General features: G+C 40.1%; 2 protein-coding genes across 3 annotated transcripts in view; one reads left to right on the forward strand and one right to left on the reverse strand.

Moving 5' to 3' along the window:
- The window catches only part of LOC145985027 (furin-like protease 1), an 844,450-nt gene that overhangs the window by 159,457 nt on the left and 662,890 nt on the right, over positions 1–22,103 (forward strand). The window contains exon 2 of one of the 2 annotated variants that reach the window (XM_083118535.1): positions 9,906–9,954. In XM_083118535.1, the coding sequence (XP_082974661.1) occupies positions 9,931–9,954 (24 nt within the window). In that variant the 5' untranslated portion in view covers positions 9,906–9,930. Of the gene's footprint in view, positions 1–9,905; positions 9,955–22,103 lie in introns of those variants that run through there. The other variant, XM_083118536.1, reaches the window with a different exon arrangement.
- LOC145985028 (alpha-galactosidase MYORG-like) lies at positions 461–20,190 on the reverse strand. The gene is made up of 5 exons (XM_083118537.1): positions 20,086–20,190; positions 9,887–10,027; positions 7,218–8,623; positions 2,789–2,945; positions 461–1,623 (listed from the first exon to the last, which is right to left on the reverse strand). Exons 1-5 carry the CDS (start codon positions 20,117–20,119, stop codon positions 1,406–1,408), a joined length of 1,956 nt encoding a protein of 651 aa, XP_082974663.1. The 5' UTR covers positions 20,120–20,190; the 3' UTR covers positions 461–1,405.

Below are 22,103 nucleotides of genomic sequence, written 5' to 3' on the forward strand. Positions count from 1 at the left end.
GGCATGGACAATTAATGCGTTTTCTTTTACAAGAACAAATTCTTTGAAGAAAGTGTAGCTGTCGTTCTTCTTATACAATGCTATGGTTATGTGCGAATAGTTACTTATGTTGTATACAGGATAGCCAGGTCGTTGATACAAAATTGATTAGTCGTATAATCATAATCATCAATACTACTACTAATAAGTAGTAAAGTAGTAGTATTAGCAGCAGCAGCCGTGGTAGTAGTAGTATATTCTTGGGAAGATGCGTTTACTCGAAACAGGTAACGGATTTATATGTACTAAAAAGACGTTGGATATGTAATTATTTAGTGATTTGAATCAAAATATGTACTTACAATTGTACAAAATGGCAATTTCCATTAAGCAAGCGGCTCACCTAGCTAAATAAAATGCATTAGGCTAACATGATATTAATTGTACTACAAAATTCAAATACAAAATATTATTTATTTTCTATTACCAAAACAATGGATTGCCAAACATTAAGTGCTGAAACGTGAATCACCAGGTTCATATTGACTGAAATTGCGTTCAATATTGTACGAAATAATAATGGTATCGTATCAATCCTAGGATTGATACGGTATATTAAAATAAGCCATGGATTTCACTGCTAAACCTTGAGCTTGCATTCTCTTTTGTTCACATGAATGCTAGAACAACAGATGCAGGGTGTATTGTCAATATATAAAATACGCCGAACACAGGACAGATGAAGGGAAAGCTTTGGCACTTAACAAAATAAGTGGATGTGTAGGCTATTAACAGCATGGATCTGGAATGTATTTTCGGAAATGTTTGAAAATATGGAAAATTACATATAAAATGACTAAAATATGAACATTCTGTGCTCAAAGCTAATTTATGCAAAAAAGATGGGGTTACACACTAAGATTCACAAAGATAATGCAAAAGAACATTGATTTTAACATTATATGAAGATAAAATCAATTCCTGGCTGATGAGCGAATTTCTGGCACAAGCGTTTCTATTTACTTGTCAGATTTAAAATCATGAATGACCTGATTTCAGAATTTTACACTTCTTTTATACTCATTTCTTTTGCTAAAGTACTAATTAACTAACATTTTTTATTTTTCTATAATGCACGATGTTAATGGAGGAAGGGAAGGAGTGACTGATTGATTCATGCCCATATTATATTGCATTATTAAAATATATATTATTATGTATAGTAATATAATAATGTGTATCTAGAATATATACATGTATATAGAAAAATACAGTAGTTTTTTACATGTTCATTACAGATTTACTAAATTCTTTACTTACTTTTTGAACTTTTAAAATTTTCTAAATATTAAGGTTGCGAATTTCTAAAATTTATTTAATATTTCTGTTAATTAACGGAGCATGTCTTGTCCTTGCACTGAGTTATCTACTTCGATTGTCTTCCAGCGCCTTCTTGTGAAGGTTGTCTTGTGAAGTAAGGTAACTCGTCCAAAGCTACAGAATAGTTAGTCAGCCATATTGGTCCTTGATGTGTGTCACCGCTGAGATTGTCGTACCAGTTTCCTGCTGGGAGATAGATGTCTCTAGTGGTAGATCCTTCGTCTAGAATAGGAGCTACAAGGATATCTTCACCCAAAAGATACTCTGGAATAAAAGAAATATCATTATGTTTCCACCAGTTTCTCTCCGTATGACATCCATTCTTTATCCCTGTTTTCCACCTCAAGGTTGACAAACAGCTAATGAGCATTTTAGACATTCTACTCATAGAATGTTTTTCTAAAGTTTTTATTTATTTATTTTATTGTATTGATTTGTTTTATTTTACTTCGCTTCTTGTGCCACTTTTGGCTAATTTGCTAAAATGAGGATGAGTGGTGATATGATGAAATTGATGGATGAACACTTACAAACATCCATGCCCAGGTGTTTAGTGCTACATAGTTAGGCGGATCTGAGAGGGCACAGAATATGCTTGACACTGGAAATATAATTGTGGAGATTTTTCGACATATTAAAAACACCCTACACACACACACACACACACACACACACACACACATTCACACCCAGGCAATAACAATGGTTGGTTTAGATCCAGTTTGATAAACTAATTGGGACTGATCCTTAAAAGTGGAATCCAAACCCAGGACCCTTTGATTATAATATGATAGCATTAGTAGACTTTCGTTAAATAGAAGTAGTTCTAAGTTATTTGTTTTAATAATGATTACAGAAAGGGATAAGCTTGAACACATATTTCGTCAGACGACACGGTCATAAACATAACATAACATTAAAATATTTGTCCCGGACTCGATTTCAGTGTTGATTTATTTAAGTGTGCATAATCTAGTCCCCATTTATGTCTTTGTGATAAATTTTGAGTTATTACTTCGCTGTCTGGGAAAGAATGCTCGAATATTTTTTGTTCGTTGCAATAAAATACTATCCATACTTTTTATTGAAGTTAGTCATTCATTTTGGGAGGGGCACATGCCCCTCCCGCTAAATTTGCCAATGGCTTTACATGACATATTCCTCACACGCCGTTTATATTCGATTAATGAATGTACTTTGTTTTACAATTTGAAGTTAATGAATAACGGTATTCACGAAAGTAACGCGTTAGTTGGGAAAGTGTTGCTTCTTTTTTTTAGTAATATCCCCAATTCTGTTAATTTGCAGAATTTTCGCGTTATATGACCTAATTCAGATTTTAAATTGCATGTGTTGTACGTACCTTATGTAACGTTTATTTACTTAAGGTTCAGAAAAATGTTCGTTCTGTAGATAAGTTCATTCTCACCTGAATCAACTGCATGTGCCACTACATCTGTTGGATCCACCCACCATATTGGAGGATTTATTGGTGAACCGTCTTCCACAGCTTTCCTAGCCAATGAGATGATAGTGTCTGCATATTCTTCATGAAGAGCGGTGTACTTTCTGGATATCTCAATCGTCTGGAATAAGTGAACTCACAATTAAAATTGGAAAAATTAAATTCTAAATGTAACTTACCAGATTAATTTAAGAAATGTCATCGATAAATATGGAAGAATCAAATTTCAATCCATAAACTTCACAAATTTGCTAAAGAATAACATTGTACCCAACGGATGTTGTATTTTTAGTACCAACAATGCAAACTCTTACAACTAAATCAACCAACTTGTACCATCCATTTCTTTGTGATGATTCTGTTTTGATAGACGTAGGCTTCGTCCATTTAATTTTCACAGGCAACCATGTGAAAATTTAAAATATATATATATTTTAGAATCTTTGGGTATCCTCAATAACATTTTAACACTACTTTATGGTTCGAAGCTCGAAACGTATCTCGCCTTTATAGATCTGTTTATTTTCTGAATGACTCAATTTTTTACATACTCACGGTTTGTTGAGTATGTACATAAGAGGGTACTTTCGTTATAGTGTTATTGCGTTGTTATAATAACTATTGTTTACATAAAGTGGTTTATAGGGTAGGTCGGGGTAATTTGGGTATATAATTTAGCGTTTTTCAAAATTAAGGCCTTCTAGTTAGTACCCATGATAATTTTTTTTCAATGATCTTGATATATGTTAGCAATCTGACTTTCCCCACTGGTTTGATGTCACTTTTATAAAAATCAACCTTTATTGTTACCATAGTAATACTTTGTTTATCTATACCCAAATTACCCCAGGGACGGGGGAAAGTGGGTATAATATGAAGCATACGTTCTAAACTTACTTTGAAGACATTATATAACCAAATTAACCCATCCACGGGTAAATGCAAGTAACCCAGGAAAGAATATTATTTGTTTATCAAATTAGATAACAAATACATGAATGAAAAGATGAAAAATAGATAAAACGTGTAACCTAAATTAAGTTACAATAGAATAGAATTACTTGTTAAATTTAAAATACCTCCCATTTAAATCAGGACAGAAAACACTTAACAGACAGATTTGTCCTTCATCCACCCACTCAATATGATCTTTTTCTGTGAAGAGGTGACCTCCTTGACATTTCGTAAGAAACTTGACAGAGTTGCGATTTCTGCTCCGAGCATCTTGTGCTGTGACCTGCCCCCTGTATTCTCTTACAACCTGTCCACATTCACTTTGGTAGTTTACAGCCACCCATGACCCTGTTATGATATTACATTCTAATAAGGACCTCCCCGATGGTGCAGTGGTAGCGTACTCACCTTGTAATGAAGGGGTCAGAGGTTCGATACCCGGTGGAGGCACATAGTGGTTCGGATTCCACTTTAAACTGTAGGTCCAGTCCCGATTAGCCTTACTGTGCATAAAGTAGACTTAAACACCAAATCAATCCAATCCAATACATTTTAATAAGCTTTATTATTTCTAATATTTTTTATATATGTCCGTGGCATGATCTAAGAAAGAACATTTAGTTTTCAGATAACCAATAGTTGCACCCAAATTACCCCACATCACTTAATTGTAATTTATTTAAAAACCCTTTTTGATACAACAATAAACTTTTTTAAAATATGTTCCTGAATTATGTAATGTACACTGTACACATACCTTAATTTGGGAGCTGTTCGTTTGATTTTTTTGTGAACTGCAAACTGTTAAAAATGGCGAACCAGCTGATCAAAATTTTGACTAAAACTTGCTTATATATTTTTTCTGTAGACATCAGTGTTGCCAACTCAAATTTTTCACATAATATCATACAAAATACTGTCACAAACAATATATACTGGGTGGTCCAAAAGTTCCGGAACGGTCAAATGTCGTGAGAAATACACATCGAATCGGAAAACGAAAAAATACGTGTTTAATAAATGAAATAAAGCTATTCAATGATATCACACTTGATTCCCCACCCCCGCCCCCTGGGAGTGGGGCGGGGGGCAACTGTGAAATTTGAAATGGATACCCCCATTTTGTATTGTAGAATCGGATTCTACGTAAGAAAATAACCGGGTTTCGGTACTACATTTCGCGTAACCCAGGAACAACGACGTAGTAGTGTTTTGTTCCCATCGAGGTGCTTGTTGTAGGTGAGTCCCCTCGCCTCTCACCATCAGGGTGCTTGTTGTAGGTGAGTCCCCTCGCCTCTCACCTTTCGGTGTTCTCGCCAACCTCAATTCATTTCCTGCTCAAATTGGTATCCGCCCTCTTCTTGGCACAGTCTCAACCCAAGATACACACCATTGGAAACATTCTGTAACATCTCCAGACTAATTGCATTTCACACTGTACGAATTCTGTCTTTCAATTCCTCGATATCGTTGGGTTTGGTTTCAAAAACTTTGCTTTTCAAGTATCCCCAGTAGAAGAAATGAAGAGGTGTCAAATCGGGATGGCCACTCTATAGTGCCCCTTCTACCAATCCACCTGTCAGGGAAAACGTTGTTCAGCACATTGCGAACAATTAAAGCAAAATGAACTTTAGCTCCATCTTGTTGATACCAAACATTCGCGAATGCATCTCCAACGATAGTTTCGTATTTCAGGTATTATTTCATTGGTCAACAAATTTACGTACTCTTCAGATGTCAAATTGCCATCAATGAAGTATGGCCCGATAATACGATTACACAATATTCCAGTCCAAACGTTAACTTTCTGCGGGTACTGTGTACGATGCTCCCTCATCCAGTGGGGTTCTCTGTGGCCCAATACCTCATGTTATTCCGGTTGACAGATCCGCTCAACTTAAAGGTAGCTTCATCGGAGATACAAGTCCACCACAGAAATCGATTATTTCTGTCGAATCGTAGCATCATTTCCTCGCAGTATTCAAGTCTACGATCATAGTCGTCTCCGATGAGTTCTTGCACTACTTTTATTTTGTACAGATGATACCGATGCGACTTCACAATTCTAAGGATAGATGTTTTACTTACTTTGGTTTGTTGAGCTACTTTTAGACTCGAAGTATGGGCGTTTTCTTGGAAATGCATTAGAACTTCCAAGATTTCTCGTCGTTTGTAGCAGTTTTAGGTCTTCCACATCGTGGTTCATCCCTGACTGCTCCAGTTCTTTCGAAGCGATCAACGGTTCGATAAACAGTAGATTTTGAAATAGGTGCACGAGTCGGGAACGTATCGTTGAATAAATGCGCAACGTCTCCGTATGATCGTTCCCTATCACCAAACCTCCGCATCTTGAGAACTGTTATCCTTTCCCTCTCTGACAATGCCATCGTTGACAGAATACGAACAGTAATGGATTTTCTATTCTTTCGTAGACCTATTAATACTACAGTACGATTCCCCCCTCCCCCCCTTCGTGAGTTTCAAAGAATGCACACAGGGTTACTGAAACTAAATTTGACCGCCCACTTTCACATTCTGTAAGATCTCACCTCTTACACAACGATCGCCTTAAGCACGCGACCTTCACCGTGGTAGATTACAGGCAGCTCCTCACGCCGAACCGACCTGGTGGCACGATGAGTAAGCTCACTGTGTGTGTAACGTTATTGGTTGGGAACTGCTCACGCAGCGAACTGCCGACGCAGGTCAAGGTAATCGCATGCCCGCATAGAGTCGCCTTCGAGCGGCCCTATGGAAGCTCGGAAGAAAAACAAATCGGTCCGTGATGTAAACAATGAACAATTCAGACGTTTATGCTTTTCGACTTTGGGAACGGAGAAAAGGCGGTGGTGAGCGGGTAATTAAGTTCCGGTCACCACAGAGGCGAGGGGACTCACCTAAAACAAGCACCCCGATGGGAACAAAATACTGCTACGTCCACGTCGTTATACCAATATCTTTATGGTTAGTAGAAAATAAATGTAGTACCGAAACCCGGTTATTTTCTTACGTAGAATCCGATTCTACGATACAAAATGGGGGTTTCCATTTCAAATTTCACAGTTGCCCCCCGCCCCACCCCCAGGGGGCGAGGGTGGGGAATCAAGTGTGATATCATTGAATAGCTTTCTTTCACTTATTAAACACGTATTTTTTCGTTTTCCGATTCGATGTGTATTTCTCACGATATTTGACCGTTCCTGGACTTTTGGACCACCCGATATGATATTGGCATTGATACTCAATTTGGTATTTGATATATTAAAATAAATAGCACTTATACCCAAATTACCCCAGTATATCCAAATTACCCCGACCTACCCTAAGGATTAACAGTTGAAGTATGTGCCAATTTATATGAACAGGAGTGCACAATTTTACCTAAAATTATAGTAATCCTTTTTAGTAAGCATTTTGCGAAAGATCTCTGTCTACTCACCTCATCATCAAAATCCCAGGGAACATACGAGAACTGAAGTGAAGGCATAAACGTGTTTGCTTGCAGCCACCGAATAAAGATCTCCTTCGTTGGGTATGTTCCGTAACCATTCCCTCCGATCATGTCTGGTAAAACGAAAGGGTATCCAACCATATTCATCTGAAGAAGCGTCGTCACGAGAGTTTTCAGTCCATTATCATATCCCCAGCTCGTGTCCTTATCTAGCATCCTTGTAAATATTGCCAACTCCTGCGTTCTCCTGCCCACTCGAACTTCAACAATACCACCAAAAGTGGACACCGTTTTCACGTACTCGGTCGTGAAGACGTTCGGTTGCAGTTCCGGAGGACTCTTCAAGACATTTGACTCGGGCAAGTATGTTGCTTCTCCTGAATCAAACTTGAAGGAGTCAATTCCATCTTCGTCGCGCAACCTCCTTACAACCGACACATACCAATCTGCTGCTTCTGGGTTTGTGAAATCCACCACTCCGCCTGTTCCATCCCACCAGTTGGTTAATCCGACATTCCCGTCTGCATCGGAGACTAGGTAACCTGCATCTGTGGCCAAGTCAATATTCGATCCTTCTACGTTAACGTAAGGGTACAACCAGAGAGTAACTCGAAATCCCATATCTTTCAGTTGCTGCGTCAGTGACGATATATTTGGGAACTTTTCTATATCGAAGGTGAAATCGCCGTAGTTTCTCTCCCACTTATCGTCGATTTCCAATTGGCTATTGTTAAATCCATTGTTAACTATCTCGTTTGCGAGAGACAGAACGACGCTCTCGTTAATAGGCTGTTTGTATTCAGCCCAAGTGGACCATATGGGATGCCGAATCATTCTCTCGTCCGGAATGTCTTTCGGCGTGCCGAGAAAGCTATTGACGGCATCTAAGTGAGCAAGTTTAGCGTCATCAGCCGAGCACACATTGTACTTCAAAGTTAACAGGTCAGTGACAATATACGGTTGGTCGGCCCTGGCTACAAGGCAGAGCTGGTTGTCCCCGCTCGAGTTTACGCTGACGAATAGCGGAACATCTTCAGGTACATACAAGTAAGTTCCGTTCGAGTTCAGCCAGTAGGATTCCACAACGCCTCGGTTGTCTTCGCCGTTCGTGATGTATGCAAACAGGTCGAGAGGTACTGTTTCGATCGGCCATGTCTGTCTGCGAACTTCCAATCCTCCGTACCAGTGTTGGTCGCCAAGATCGAAGCAATCGCGATATTCTTCCTCTTCGCCACTCCATGTTGTCTCTAGGCAGTTCTCAGCTGTTGATTTGATGTGAAGCTTTGCTCTGTTTCCCCACTCCAAGCAGACATCAGCATCGTTGCAGATTGTAGGCAAACCAAGTGTTGCAGGAAGCGATAATCCTAATTTGCCATCCAGAATAGACTGTCCAGCTGTGGAATAAAATACAGAACTCAGAACAATGACTACACTGATGATCCTTGTAACTCTTCTACGAGACACAGCAAGTGAAACAATATTTTGTGAGCAACTATTGAAATTCGTGTCCAATGATACGCTACAAGACGCTATATTTGCAAGACACAGTCATTTATTTGCATGAAATAATATCGGCAAAACTAAAATTATCCATTGAAATTCTTAAAATTAATTACATCCGACACCTGTCCTTGGACATCCATTGTTTTATTGTATTTTTGTTACTTCATTTCTCTCTTTTGCTATTCTGGCTAATTACGACGACGAAGATGAATGATATTTGATGAAACTAGTGCAAGGATAATCAGAATCGCAAAGAAAACCCATACCTCTAGACCCGGACTCAAGTTGACCGTTCAACTTTTACGGTCACCTATGCCTCAACGTCGATACTTAATCTGTACCATGTTAAGATACTTTGTGTATGATTAGCTTGACATCTTTTCCCTTACTTTCTTCGACTATGTATGGAGCCTTTTAGAGACGTTAGCACTTTTCGATATTTCTTAATGTGTTTTTAAGTGTAATTATAATGTTAAGTATATGTAGTGTTACGTACCAAGTAGATGTTCACACATACGCACTTTTAGAACCATGTTATGGTACCCATATTCTAAAATATGAATGCACATTCGTTTATAACTTTGGAATCTGATCTTAAACTACTTTTCAATCTTTTAGTACGTCATGGATGAAATAAACGTATAAGAAGAAACCTATGCAATATAAATAATGCAATAATAAATATAAGAGTGATATAAATAATGCCAGCAATATATTGTGACCTCAGTACACAGTTTCAATGGATGATATATTCAGCGAACAACGTCCCCCACAATTTATTGCGCGAGATCACGCTCCTCGGTCATATTTCGAGCAAACAGATCAGATTCTGCTTTGAAAACATGCCGAGTAAGCATTGTGATCTTTGCCGAAGTAATTCAAGGTATGATTATCATGATCATGCGAGGAATGTGTACGTATAAAATATTGCAAATTTCTTCTTGTAAGAAACCGTTTCATACATTTTCCTTAACACGTGGTAATCTGTTTGCCTTGTGTTAGCCTAACTTCAACAAGCTGTTTCTTCCCAAAGTGCATTCCGTAATGACGTCTAGTTGAATATCATCAATTAATGTAGATCACACGCAAATTGGAAGTGAAGCTTTAAAATGAAAATTAATATTTTGAATGTATTGTAAACATAAAATGTATACCTTTGTTTCTTGGTTTCAGTGAGAATTGAACATGTGAATCCAAGATGTGCAAGGATGCATCGCCAGCGGTAAGTTCTTGATTGTAACCATCTTCTACTGACGATAAGGAGACTGCATCTCTCACAGTTGTGGCAGACAGAACTTAAAGAAGACAACATTATTATGTAGTAATTGTTGCCCCAAAGGACAAATGTTAAGCTACACATTCAATTTTCACAGACTGAATCATGGTGAAATTTATACACGTATGATATTCGGATATATTCAAGTAATACAATCAGATAACTTCACTTAGATATTATAAATGCCACCTTGAACTGACACGGCCGTAATTTTAATATCAGAATCACAGATATGCTCAGACATTACATTGCAGGACGGTACCTCCTCCTTCTTTCCTCATAAACATAAAGCCTTAATAGTGCGTTATTTTAAATGTTGTAAATGGATTATCCTGGACTAATTCTGTGACGTCACGAAAGCTGGTGTGATTTCCGTAGCACTTCGGAGGTTTCTGTTCGATTCCCGGTGGAGGTACATTGCACAGTGCTTCGGATCCACTTTATACTGTAGGTTCAGTCCCGATTAGCCTTTCTGTGCATAAAATGGACTTAAAACAAGAAGTCAAGCTTACAATAATACTGTAAGTAGTAAAACGTGTTAATTCTTTTTTCAAAAGTTGCATAAAGTGAATAAAATGAATAATTTTTACTTGGAGCAATTGCCTCTTCCCAGTTTAATGAACACTATTTTCATGAGTTTGTAGAAGAATGTTTGTTATCAATATTATTCCGAAGAAAGTGGCAACTTCTTTTATTTAGTGTAAAAATCAATCTTTTGAAGTAACAGTTACTGCTCTCGAGTTGTAACTGTAACTAGTTGAATTTTTAAACGAGTAACTGTAAATGTAACTCAGTTATTTTTTCAAGTAGCTATAGTAACAGAATGAAGTAACTTTTACAATGTTCGTTTTCGCATGGAAGAAAATTTTCTTATCCAAATTTTTGCCTGGAAGAATTCGCGAGTTAATGATTATAAAATTCAAATTGTGAGAACAGTACTTTGATCGAAAAGAAAATTGTTGGTACATGTGCCTCAAATGTTTAGTGTGTAACGAGTGCACTCACGGTCCCCGAAATGACGTGTCAATCATACCCCGGCACGGGGTCAAACGTCGTTATGTGTACGGGAAACCGGTCGTGACTCACGGTCCAGTTATCAAGTTCGGTACTGAGACGGTCGTTTATTGTCATACTATTGCGAGGCGGAGATTAATACCTTGAAAAGTTACACTGTTTTGTTTACCTTTGATATGTAGATTTGAACAATCATAAAACACTAATAGCATAATATCTGGTACCTGAAAAACGTCAAATAACAACACTGACGAACGGTAAAAAGTGAATATATATTGTAACAACGAAAAAATATTGCAATCAACAACTGTTTACAAAGCCTCCTCAAACGCTCTCTCATTCACTCTGTCTCTCTTTCACACACATGAGGTATTTTTACATGTGAAGTATAGATACAAATCATGGATCTCATTAACATATCATTCCTTTTAATTTTTTTTTTTTAACCATTATGTGAATTTAGGGCATTTGTCTGCCAGCTCCTGTGCTCTTTTAAATTAACTTAAGTGCCAGCCCTCGGAAAGCGGTTAACTAAGACAATTGGGTCGGCGTGGTTAAATCTTTCGTTCGACTGAACGTTTGCACCCAGTCGTAAGCACGACATTATACAAGTTTCTCGGACGGGGGTGTTACACATAAGCCTCTCTCGTCCAATGAGAACAACTACACAATTGCATAGGGATGCAAAACTTAATTGGCTCCAGCTGCCGGAAATACACAAATCAATCGTCGGCGCGAGCAAAAATTACATCAAAAACCACTATCCAACAAATAATACTACTTCACGCACACGACCTTGCAATAAAAACAACTACGCTTTCCACAATTAAAAAGGACTCATCAGTCAACTATTGACAAATTAAATGGCGCGACGGGGCGGTCGGTTACACAAGAAATGGAGCACACTTTGACAATTTATACTAAATATTAAAGAAATGAAATGGAGCTTCTAACCCTGAATGCAGACAATTAAATTAGAACATCTGAACATGAAATTACCCTTTTTTATAACAATACCAAAAACAATTTTTAGACGCGGAAGTTAGGTTTGGGTTTTTCTGAGTAACTTTGCGAATAAGTGAGACTTCGGCGTTAACTGTACGGTGTTGATACTAACGACGCACGTTTACATGTACATGAGACCCTCTGAAGTATACTGTACCAGACTCTGCTACATGGCGCGGTCATTCATCTCTCCTGGACGCGGGACTTGCACACGGTTCCTTTGTGGCGAAATTGTCCTCCGAGGTCGATCGCGACGAAGAATAATTGCGACGATCTGGTGTACTTGCACCTCCTTAGTACTTCGGGCGTTCCTCTTGCCACTAGCGTCGGATGTACGTGGTCACGCGCCGGTTCGGAATCTCTCTGGTGACGGGTTTCGATTCGGCGTCGTTCTGGAGTCGTCCTTCAATCTCTCCCTCTGGCTTCGATCGGCGTCGTTCTGGAGTCGTCCTTCAATCTCTCTCTCTCTGGTGACGGGCTTCGATCGGCGTCGTTCTGAAAACGTCCTTCGGGCTTTGGGCAGTGTTTGGCTTTGGTGTCGTCTTTGGCGTTGGCTGACTGGCTTCATCGGAAGATGGCGATGCATCGTTGCGGGGTCAGGGAAGTCGACAGACTCCCTTCTCAATCTCCTTTAGCCGCCCATGATTATGTAGTTAACGCTTGGCAAAAAACAAATCACCGCGTAATCTTCACCAAAATAAGGCGCACACTGGTACCTCTCTATCTGCGATTCGCTCACGGTACGTAAGGAAACAAAGTCCACGGACACAAAACAATGATCACGCGAGAGTGTAGCGCGGAGATGCTCTCTCTGTGAAATCCGGGTAAAAACTGTGTCTGGAATCATAGTACTGCCTATATATAAGAGATTCAAATTCTTCCGTTGAACAGGACGCTCTAGTGGCTTGGCTTCTGTTTCAGAGGGATGGAAATGACCTCTCTCCATTGTCTTGAAACGCGGTCAAGTGCGCGTCGTCGATCCTTTCAGGCTTGGGCTCCAGCTGATCTTCCTGGTCATCCGTGAACATGGGTTCGAACGCCTGCTGCGACTCGAGTCCGGTAGCGGCGAAAATAATCTTTCCTTATCTCCGTGTTGGTGCAAATATGTCATGTTCTAAGCCGAAAAAGGCAGTTCCGCTGTCACTCAAGAAAACTCGTCCCCAACTCCCGATGTCTGGCTCGGATACAAGTTTATTCACAAAATAAATCAAACCTCACACTTTCATGTTTGTGCATAAAATGAATCAATAAACAAAAAAATAATTTATATCGAACTGCGTTTCACATGTCACTAGATACCGTGACATCTCGCCCTCCTTCCGATCAAAAAATTCTGTAGGCGAATAAAATTTTTCACTACTCAGGGGCACAAAATTTTGACTACAAATTTTTTGAACACCCTGTACAAGAAAAGTAAACCAGTTCGATAACACAACACACATGATATAAATGATACCTCCAATTTACATAATAAATATACATATTATACACTCTAGGTATGGCGCAATGTTATTTTATACTTCTAAAATGGCGCGATGTCGCTTAACCATGTTTCGCCATCCCATTCCTCCCTTCGGCGCTGACGACCTGACGGCCCCGGCTGTGGAGATGTGTTGCTGGGATTCGGACCGTTCGCGTTTCACGTCGGGCTCCTTTGAACCCTCGGCGGGCTGCGCCTTGTGTTCTCGTTGTCCGAACGCGGGCTCTCCGGTCTACTGTTGGGATGACGTTGATAATAACCATTGTTCACTCGACCGTTGTAAAAGTTGCTGTCGCCGCTGTTGCCATGGTGACCCGGCGAACTGCGAGTCTGACCACCTCGACGTCTCTGTCCCCGATACTGGCGTCTCTGTCGTGGCGAAGGCGGATCATCTCGAAAGTGGCGAACTTCGGCTCCTGGAGCGCGTTGCTGCCCATCGTACCTCCTCTGGACGAAATGGACGCGTGGGTGCTTGTTTCCCCGGTTTCCTTCATCCTCCGGTCGTCTCCTTTTGTTCCATTTGTTACTCCGCATCCTCTCGCGTTCCTCTTCGCACTGGTTTAGGTTCTCGAGCGTGAGCGACATGGCTTCTGCGTCGAAAACGCACGCCCCGTTGAGATGCCGTCTTATCTCTTGCGGGTAATGGTAAATTAAGGCCGCAATTATCTCCGACGTGGTCATCTGTGGCTGGAGAGCTTGGAACTCATTGAACTTACGCCAGAAATATTGCGAAAAAGTAAGTCCCCCGTTCCTGTCGTACCTCTCGTTCCTCAGCTGGATGAGCATCCTTTCCACTTGCATGGGGCGCTGAAAGTGTGTCAGGAACGCTTCCCTAAACGCCGAGTATGAATGAAAGTGTCTTTCATTCCGATCCAGCCAGTTCTTTGCCCGATCTTGCATTAGGCCTTTCAGCACGAGTAATCGCTCCCCATCCGCAAGTCCTAACTCCCGCGCTGTTGCTTCGAATTCCTCGATGAAGGCAGACGGCAAAATCCTGTCGGCCCCGGAGAACTTCTTGAAATGTTTCTTATATTCCGGCGGGAACAGAGCCCTTCTCGTCGGTGCTGGTTCAGACCGTATATCTTCCCGGGTTGAAGTTTGGGCTTCGAACGGTCGCGGCGATGGAAGATGTAGTCCAGGTTCCACTTCGCTTCCTCCGTTGACAAGCGTAGTCGGTCTTGCGTCACTCGCGCGCCTTGAAGACGAGGGGACCGCAGCTGGCTGTGGTGACGTCATAGCTGCCGGCTCTCGCGATGATCCCGGGACGTCAGCTACGTTCAATTGTTGCAGTTTATCCTCGATTTCCTTTATCTTGTCGGAATTCCCTTCCGCTATGCTCGCTGCTCGCCGCACTTGTCGCTCGAGGGCATCGTTGCTCCGATTGCAGGCCGTCTCCAGCTGTGCACACTGCTGACCGATGTGTTGCAAAGCTCCTTCCTGTTCACGCACGCTCTGCGCCAGTGTTGCCACCTTGGCTTCCTGTTCATTGATGCGAGCATCGGTCCTGGCGATCCTGGATTCGATTCGAGACTCGGATTCTTGGATCGTCTGAAGGAGCCGTTGCGTCACTTCTTCTCCGGAGGCGCGAACCGTCCCTTGTAGGCGTTCTTCCATTCCTCGCACGTCGGTCTGCATCCCTTGTACCTCAGCCTGCAATCCCTGGATGTTCGTCTGGACCTCGGTCTGCAATCCCTGGATGCTGGTCCGCATCTCGGCCTGCATTCCCTGGAGCATCTGGAGAACCAGCTGAAATTGATTGGCACCACTGCCACTTCCTACGTCATCTTGTTCCTTGCTGTGGTCGCTGTCCGCACGTGACGATGTACCCCCTTGGGCACCTGGTATCTCCCTTTCCATTTCCAACGGGCCCTTGCACTGGGGACAAACCGGTCTGGCTCCCTCCCCTTCGATTTCGGAGTCAGAAAATTGCTGTCCACAAGCCTCGCAAACCATCATGACGTCACTCTTGTTCAAACAGTCTATACGGCGATTTCTTAATCTCATGAAGGCCTTTCGCAAAATATCTGCTCGATTTTCTGTCGCACTTTGGAACAGTTAAGCAAACTTACGCGAGCTCACACAAAATGTGAATTACAAATCGATACATAAAAAGAAAAAGGAGGTCCGTCGGGAATCCCTTATCCCGCAACTCAGCCTGATGCCATAAATTACGCCAACAACCAAAAATAGTACACAAAAAGTACATAAAAATGCCCTATGCAGCTGCCCTTGCTGCTTTCGCCGAAAAAATATCTGCCCTATTGTTACCAATTACGCCCAATAACGTGTCCTTACACGTGAACCTACGACAAATACATGAAAATAACCCTCGACATACAAAACGAAAAACACACACCATCAGGAACCTAACACAAGAATTTTATGCATGACGTATACAACAATGAAATTTCTACCGCTCTCGCAACCTGGTTTTCCTGGAAAGACATGACAAAAGTTGCCGTCCCATGTTCGCGGCGCCAAATGTAACGAGTGCACTCACGGTCCCCGAAATGACGTGTCAATCATACCCCGGCACGGGGCCAAACGTCGTTATGTGTACGGGAAACCGGTCGTGACTCACGGTCCAGTTATCAAGTTCGGTACTGAGACGGTCGTTTATTGTCATACTATTGCGAGGCGGAGATTAATACCTTGAAAAGTTACACTGTTTTGTTTACCTTTGATATGTAGATTTGAACAATCATAAAACACTAATAGCATAATATCTGGTACCTGAAAAACGTCAAATAACAACACTGACGAACGGTAAAAAGTGAATATATATTGTAACAACGAAAAAATATTGCAATCAACAACTGTTTACAAAGCCTCCTCAAACGCTCTCTCATTCACTCTGTCTCTCTTTCACACACATGAGGTATTTTTACATGTGAAGTATAGATACAAATCATGGATCTCATTAACATATCATTCCTTTTAATTTTTTTTTTTTAACCATTATGTGAATTTAGGGCATTTGTCTGCCAGCTCCTGTGCTCTTTTAAATTAACTTAAGTGCCAGCCCTCGGAAAGCGGTTAACTAAGACAATTGGGTCGGCGTGGTTAAATCTTTCGTTCGACTGAACGTTTGCACCCAGTCGTAAGCACGACATTATACAAGTTTCTCGGACGGGGGTGTTACACATAAGCCTCTCTCGTCCAATGAGAACAACTACACAATTGCATAGGGATGCAAAACTTAATTGGCTCCAGCTGCCGGAAATACACAAATCAATCGTCGGCGCGAGCAAAAATTACATCAAAAACCACTATCCAACAAATAATACTACTTCACGCACACGACCTTGCAATAAAAACAACTACGCTTTCCACAATTAAAAAGGACTCATCAGTCAACTATTGACAAATTAAATGGCGCGACGGGGCGGTCGGTTACACAAGAAATGGAGCACACTTTGACAATTTATACTAAATATTAAAGAAATGAAATGGAGCTTCTAACCCTGAATGCAGACAATTAAATTAGAACATCTGAACATGAAATTACCCTTTTTTATAACAATACCAAAAACAATTTTTAGACGCGGAAGTTAGGTTTGGGTTTTTCTGAGTAACTTTGCGAATAAGTGAGACTTCGGCGTTAACTGTACGGTGTTGATACTAACGACGCATGTTTACATGTACATGAGACCCTCTGAAGTATACTGTACCAGACTCTGCTACATGGCGCGGTCATTCATCTCTCCTGGACGCGGGACTTGCACACGGTTCCTTTGTGGCGAAATTGTCCTCCGAGGTCGATCGCGACGAAGAATAATTGCGACGATCTGGTGTACTTGCACCTCCTTAGTACTTCGGGCGTTCCTCTTGCCACTAGCGTCGGATGTACGTGGTCACGCGCCGGTTCGGAATCTCTCTGGTGACGGGTTTCGATTCGGCGTCGTTCTGGAGTCGTCCTTCAATCTCTCCCTCTGGCTTCGATCGGCGTCGTTCTGGAGTCGTCCTTCAATCTCTCTCTCTCTGGTGACGGGCTTCGATCGGCGTCGTTCTGAAAACGTCCTTCGGGCTTTGGGCAGTGTTTGGCTTTGGTGTCGTCTTTGGCGTTGGCTGACTGGCTTCATCGGAAGATGGCGATGCATCGTTGCGGGGTCAGGGAAGTCGACAGACTCCCTTCTCAATCTCCTTTAGCCGCCCATGATTATGTAGTTAACGCTTGGCAAAAAACAAATCACCGCGTAATCTTCACCAAAATAAGGCGCACACTGGTACCTCTCTATCTGCGATTCGCTCACGGTACGTAAGGAAACAAAGTCCACGGACACAAAACAATGATCACGCGAGAGTGTAGCGCGGAGATGCTCTCTCTGTGAAATCCGGGTAAAAACTGTGTCTGGAATCATAGTACTGCCTATATATAAGAGATTCAAATTCTTCCGTTGAACAGGACGCTCTAGTGGCTTGGCTTCTGTTTCAGAGGGATGGAAATGACCTCTCTCCATTGTCTTGAAACGCGGTCAAGTGCGCGTCGTCGATCCTTTCAGGCTTGGGCTCCAGCTGATCTTCCTGGTCATCCGTGAACATGGGTTCGAACGCCTGCTGCGACTCGAGTCCGGTAGCGGCGAAAATAATCTTTCCTTATCTCCGTGTTGGTGCAAATATGTCATGTTCTAAGCCGAAAAAGGCAGTTCCGCTGTCACTCAAGAAAACTCGTCCCCAACTCCCGATGTCTGGCTCGGATACAAGTTTATTCACAAAATAAATCAAACCTCACACTTTCATGTTTGTGCATAAAATGAATCAATAAACAAAAAATAATTTTATCGAACTGCGTTTCACATGTCACTAGATACCGTGACAAGTGTACCCTGGACACAATGGCATAAACCGGGCGAGTCACCTAAAATGGCCACCGGAAATATTTCGTGAACAACAATAAATATTGAAAAACTGCTTTCGCAGATATATAGGTATGAGAGGGGTTCATGAAATTAGTGGACACAATACGTTCAGCTACGTAAGGAAGTACCATTTTCAACACAAACTTAGTTTTTCTTTTTAATGGGAACCCCATTTTGTTTTCAGCTCATTTCAAAATACGGAAAATTTAATTAAGAATGGCGTTTGTTACATTGTAATACGTCAAGTAGTTCTCAAGTAATTGTAACGTGAAGTTGAGCGGGAAGGCGCATCCCCACTATGCCTGTCGGCAGAGCCGAGCGTAAATGCCGTCTTGCATACAGCCTGCGCTTGTGCTCCATTTTTCCTAGATTCGACATAGACAAGTACCGTAGCTATCATCTCGGTCTTTTCAGAGTTTGAAAATACTATTTTCTGAGCAACAGTTCTGATGTAAGTACACTATCACAAACGTCTGGCTAATCAGTGTACTTTGTTACGCCCTTGCTTTATTTGATAAATTTGATAAATCAATTTGAAAGAAAGAAATAATGAAAAAAATGTATAAGGTGCAAAGTTTACTAGTTGAAAACTTAATGATTTTTCATGACCAAACGAGAAGAGTTTATTGTTCCGATGTACTAAAAATTATGACGGCAATGAATGAACATCAACTAAAAATTATAAAGATGTTAATGTACTAACATTTATGTATGTAACTGATGGTGGAACGTTTAAAATTTATACTTTATAATTAACAATATTTGTTAACTCAGAAAGATGCATCAGAACCTTTTAGCTAATTTTTCAAAGCTTACTTATTTACAAAGTACACATTTTATTGTAACCCGCAGGTGTTGGAACGCAACAAATTTCCTAAGCACAGCACATAGTATCCAGAAGAATAACTTGTCTGCTACGATACACGAATGGCGTCAAAGGAAGATATGTATGTTACGACACACGAATCAACTTGAGAAAATGTTTGTTTCAAGCGTCAACTTCACGTTACAATTACTTGAAAACTACTTGACGTATTACAATGAAACAAACACCATTCTTAATGAATTTTTCCGTACTTTGAAATGAGCTAAAAATAAAATGGCGTTTACATAAAAAAACTAAGTTTGTGTTGAAAATCGTACTTCTTACGTAGTTGAACGTAGTGTGTCCATTAATTTCATGAGCCCCTCTCATACCTACATATTTGCGAAAGTAGTTTTGCAATATTTATTGTTGTTCACGAAATATTTCCGGTGGTAATTTTAGGTGACTCACGGTATAATTTCCGACAGTAATCCTTCACATGACACAGCATCTTCGTTCAACAGTAATTTGATAACAAAATTATGGTTGCCTAAAAAATAATTAAAGAGAATGTAATGAGTACTTTATTTTCAATTGCAGGAGTTCACTTTGAATTGATTTTATTACCGATATATTTTTATGTTTAAAAATATGAGGTTAATAATAATAATAATAAGAAGAAGAATAAAATGCTGATTTGTTTTATAGTCGTCAATGAGAAAGAAAGTAGGTGCTTTCATGCATCTTACGAGTTATATTTTACGTAGAATAAATAAAGTAACTGTAAAATTAACTTATATGCTTTTAAAAGAACTGGAAGTTTTTTCACAAATGACTCAGTTACTTTTTTAAGTAAAGTCACTTTTAAAAAGTTACATTCCAAATAGTGGTAAAGATACAGATTGTTGACTCACCAGCCGTAACTATTAGCAGCCAACGTTCCTTCATCGCTGTTTACTTGAGTGAAGTGACACACACTGTCTTTTAAACGTTTGTGTGGCACGAAGATAGATAATTACTATCTGCACTCTATCGTTATCATGGACATCATGAGTGACAACGTATAGGTGCCGTTAACGTAAGAAATTCCGTCACGTGCTATTCTCAAAATTTATACTTTGTTCTCAATTTGGAAGCATTTTGTAATATTGCACGAGCTTATTTGTTGTTGTATTGCATGTCGGCACGCGGTACAAAGGTTATTTTGTTGGTCTTTCCAATACTACTGTAAGAACTGTAGACCGTCCTCTGTTATGTAGTGGTTACTGTAACCAAGCATATGTGCATAACTCCTAAATAGAAATCTTCGTTAAACAATTGATGTTCCTTTGTATTGGTTTGTCATCTCTTTCATCCCCTCATCGTTGTAGGATATGTTATGTGTTTTTTTAGTGCTTTATAACACTATTAGCTGCCAATTAACACCAGGCAATTAACAGTCGAATAGGTGACGTATTGCACCAATTTTAGTGGCTACAATTGATTGATTTATTTAGTTTATTTTACTTCACGTTTTTGTGCCTCTTGGGGATGAGTGATGCGAAGATGGGGATGAATGATGAAATTATGAAATTCATGAATGGACATTCACAAACAACCAAGCCCGAGCGGGATTCCAATTCGCGACCCTTGGCGTTGCAGCGCGATGTGCTAACCAGTCGGGTCCGGCTTAGTGGCTACAAGTTTCAACTAGAGTTGCATATTTTTTTAGAATGTGATAAGCAGAGAGTAGAGGGGTATATTTTTATGATAATTTGACATCTGCGACATTTTCTTTGTGGAAGGAATATTCTGGGTTCCAGTCAGTGACAGATCTTAAAAAAAATAACGAAGAAACCGAACAGGCGAGGGTATTTTCAAGGAGGAAGGGGCAGTCGCATTTACTATGCACCTAAATATCATGCAAGAAATGCATATTTTGGAGACAACAAAATGGCTGAAGGTAAGCGATTAACCTAAAGTAGTAGAAAAGAGCGTTACATAACCAAACATACATTATTTAAGGGTACGAAAAGTATACCTAATAATATTTAAATTAACTTTATGCAGTATTTGATGTCAAAAAAATGTTAAAATTAGTGGTATGATTTCTTAAGTCCATTGTAAAATGGTTAGATAATTATATCTTAACACAGTGGCTAAAATATATAAGAAATGTCAATTTTCAGATTGTATTTGGGAAAGATAAAACGTCAAAACGAATCCTTTTTCCACTTTACCCGACAAAAACAACTTCACATAATTAGCCTACTATTTGTCATCATTAAACCACTATTATTAACAGTTTATAAATTGCGGAGAGTTCCTCCATAAATCGTTTTGTATTTCTTTCTTGTGGGTGAGGTTTTCATTGCCACTGCATTTTTCGTGTTACGTAAATAAACAAATAAGCCTTGTGAGTTGAAGAAGGTTCCATTAATTGTGCTCATGAGAGGGATACATGTGGGTCAATTTGTGGAAGAGCTCTGGGCGCTTTATAAAGTGAAAAATTATAGTAAACAACAGCACACTCTTTTGGAGGGAGAGAGGGGAAGGGCATCTCAAATGAAACGAAATTCATTATTTTTTTAAACATGGATATTATTTACATTATTTTAATGTTACTTCCTATTTTTTTAGGACACATTAAGGGATGTCCAAGCACCCCTGGTACCTCTCGTGAGCACATCTATGGACGTAATACCTCCCTATCTCACTCCTCTGTTTATTTTAAATTCTGTTGATAGTTCTCCTTCGATTTTAACCTTATTAGTTGTTTCGTTCAGTGTCATTTTTGTTAGTCTTATTAATTTCACTGGTATCTTCGTTTCGTTACTTTCATTATTATTAACAACTTGTTAGTCATAATACTATCATATGCTTGCTTGAAGTCAATAAAGAGTTGATGGATATTGATATCCTATTCGTAGCATTTTGGAACTATTATTCAGAC

This window comes from Lepisma saccharinum, chromosome 3, assembly GCF_977018435.1.
Source record: "Lepisma saccharinum chromosome 3, izLepSacc3.1, whole genome shotgun sequence".
Classification (NCBI taxonomy): Eukaryota; Metazoa; Arthropoda; class Insecta; order Zygentoma; family Lepismatidae; genus Lepisma; species Lepisma saccharinum.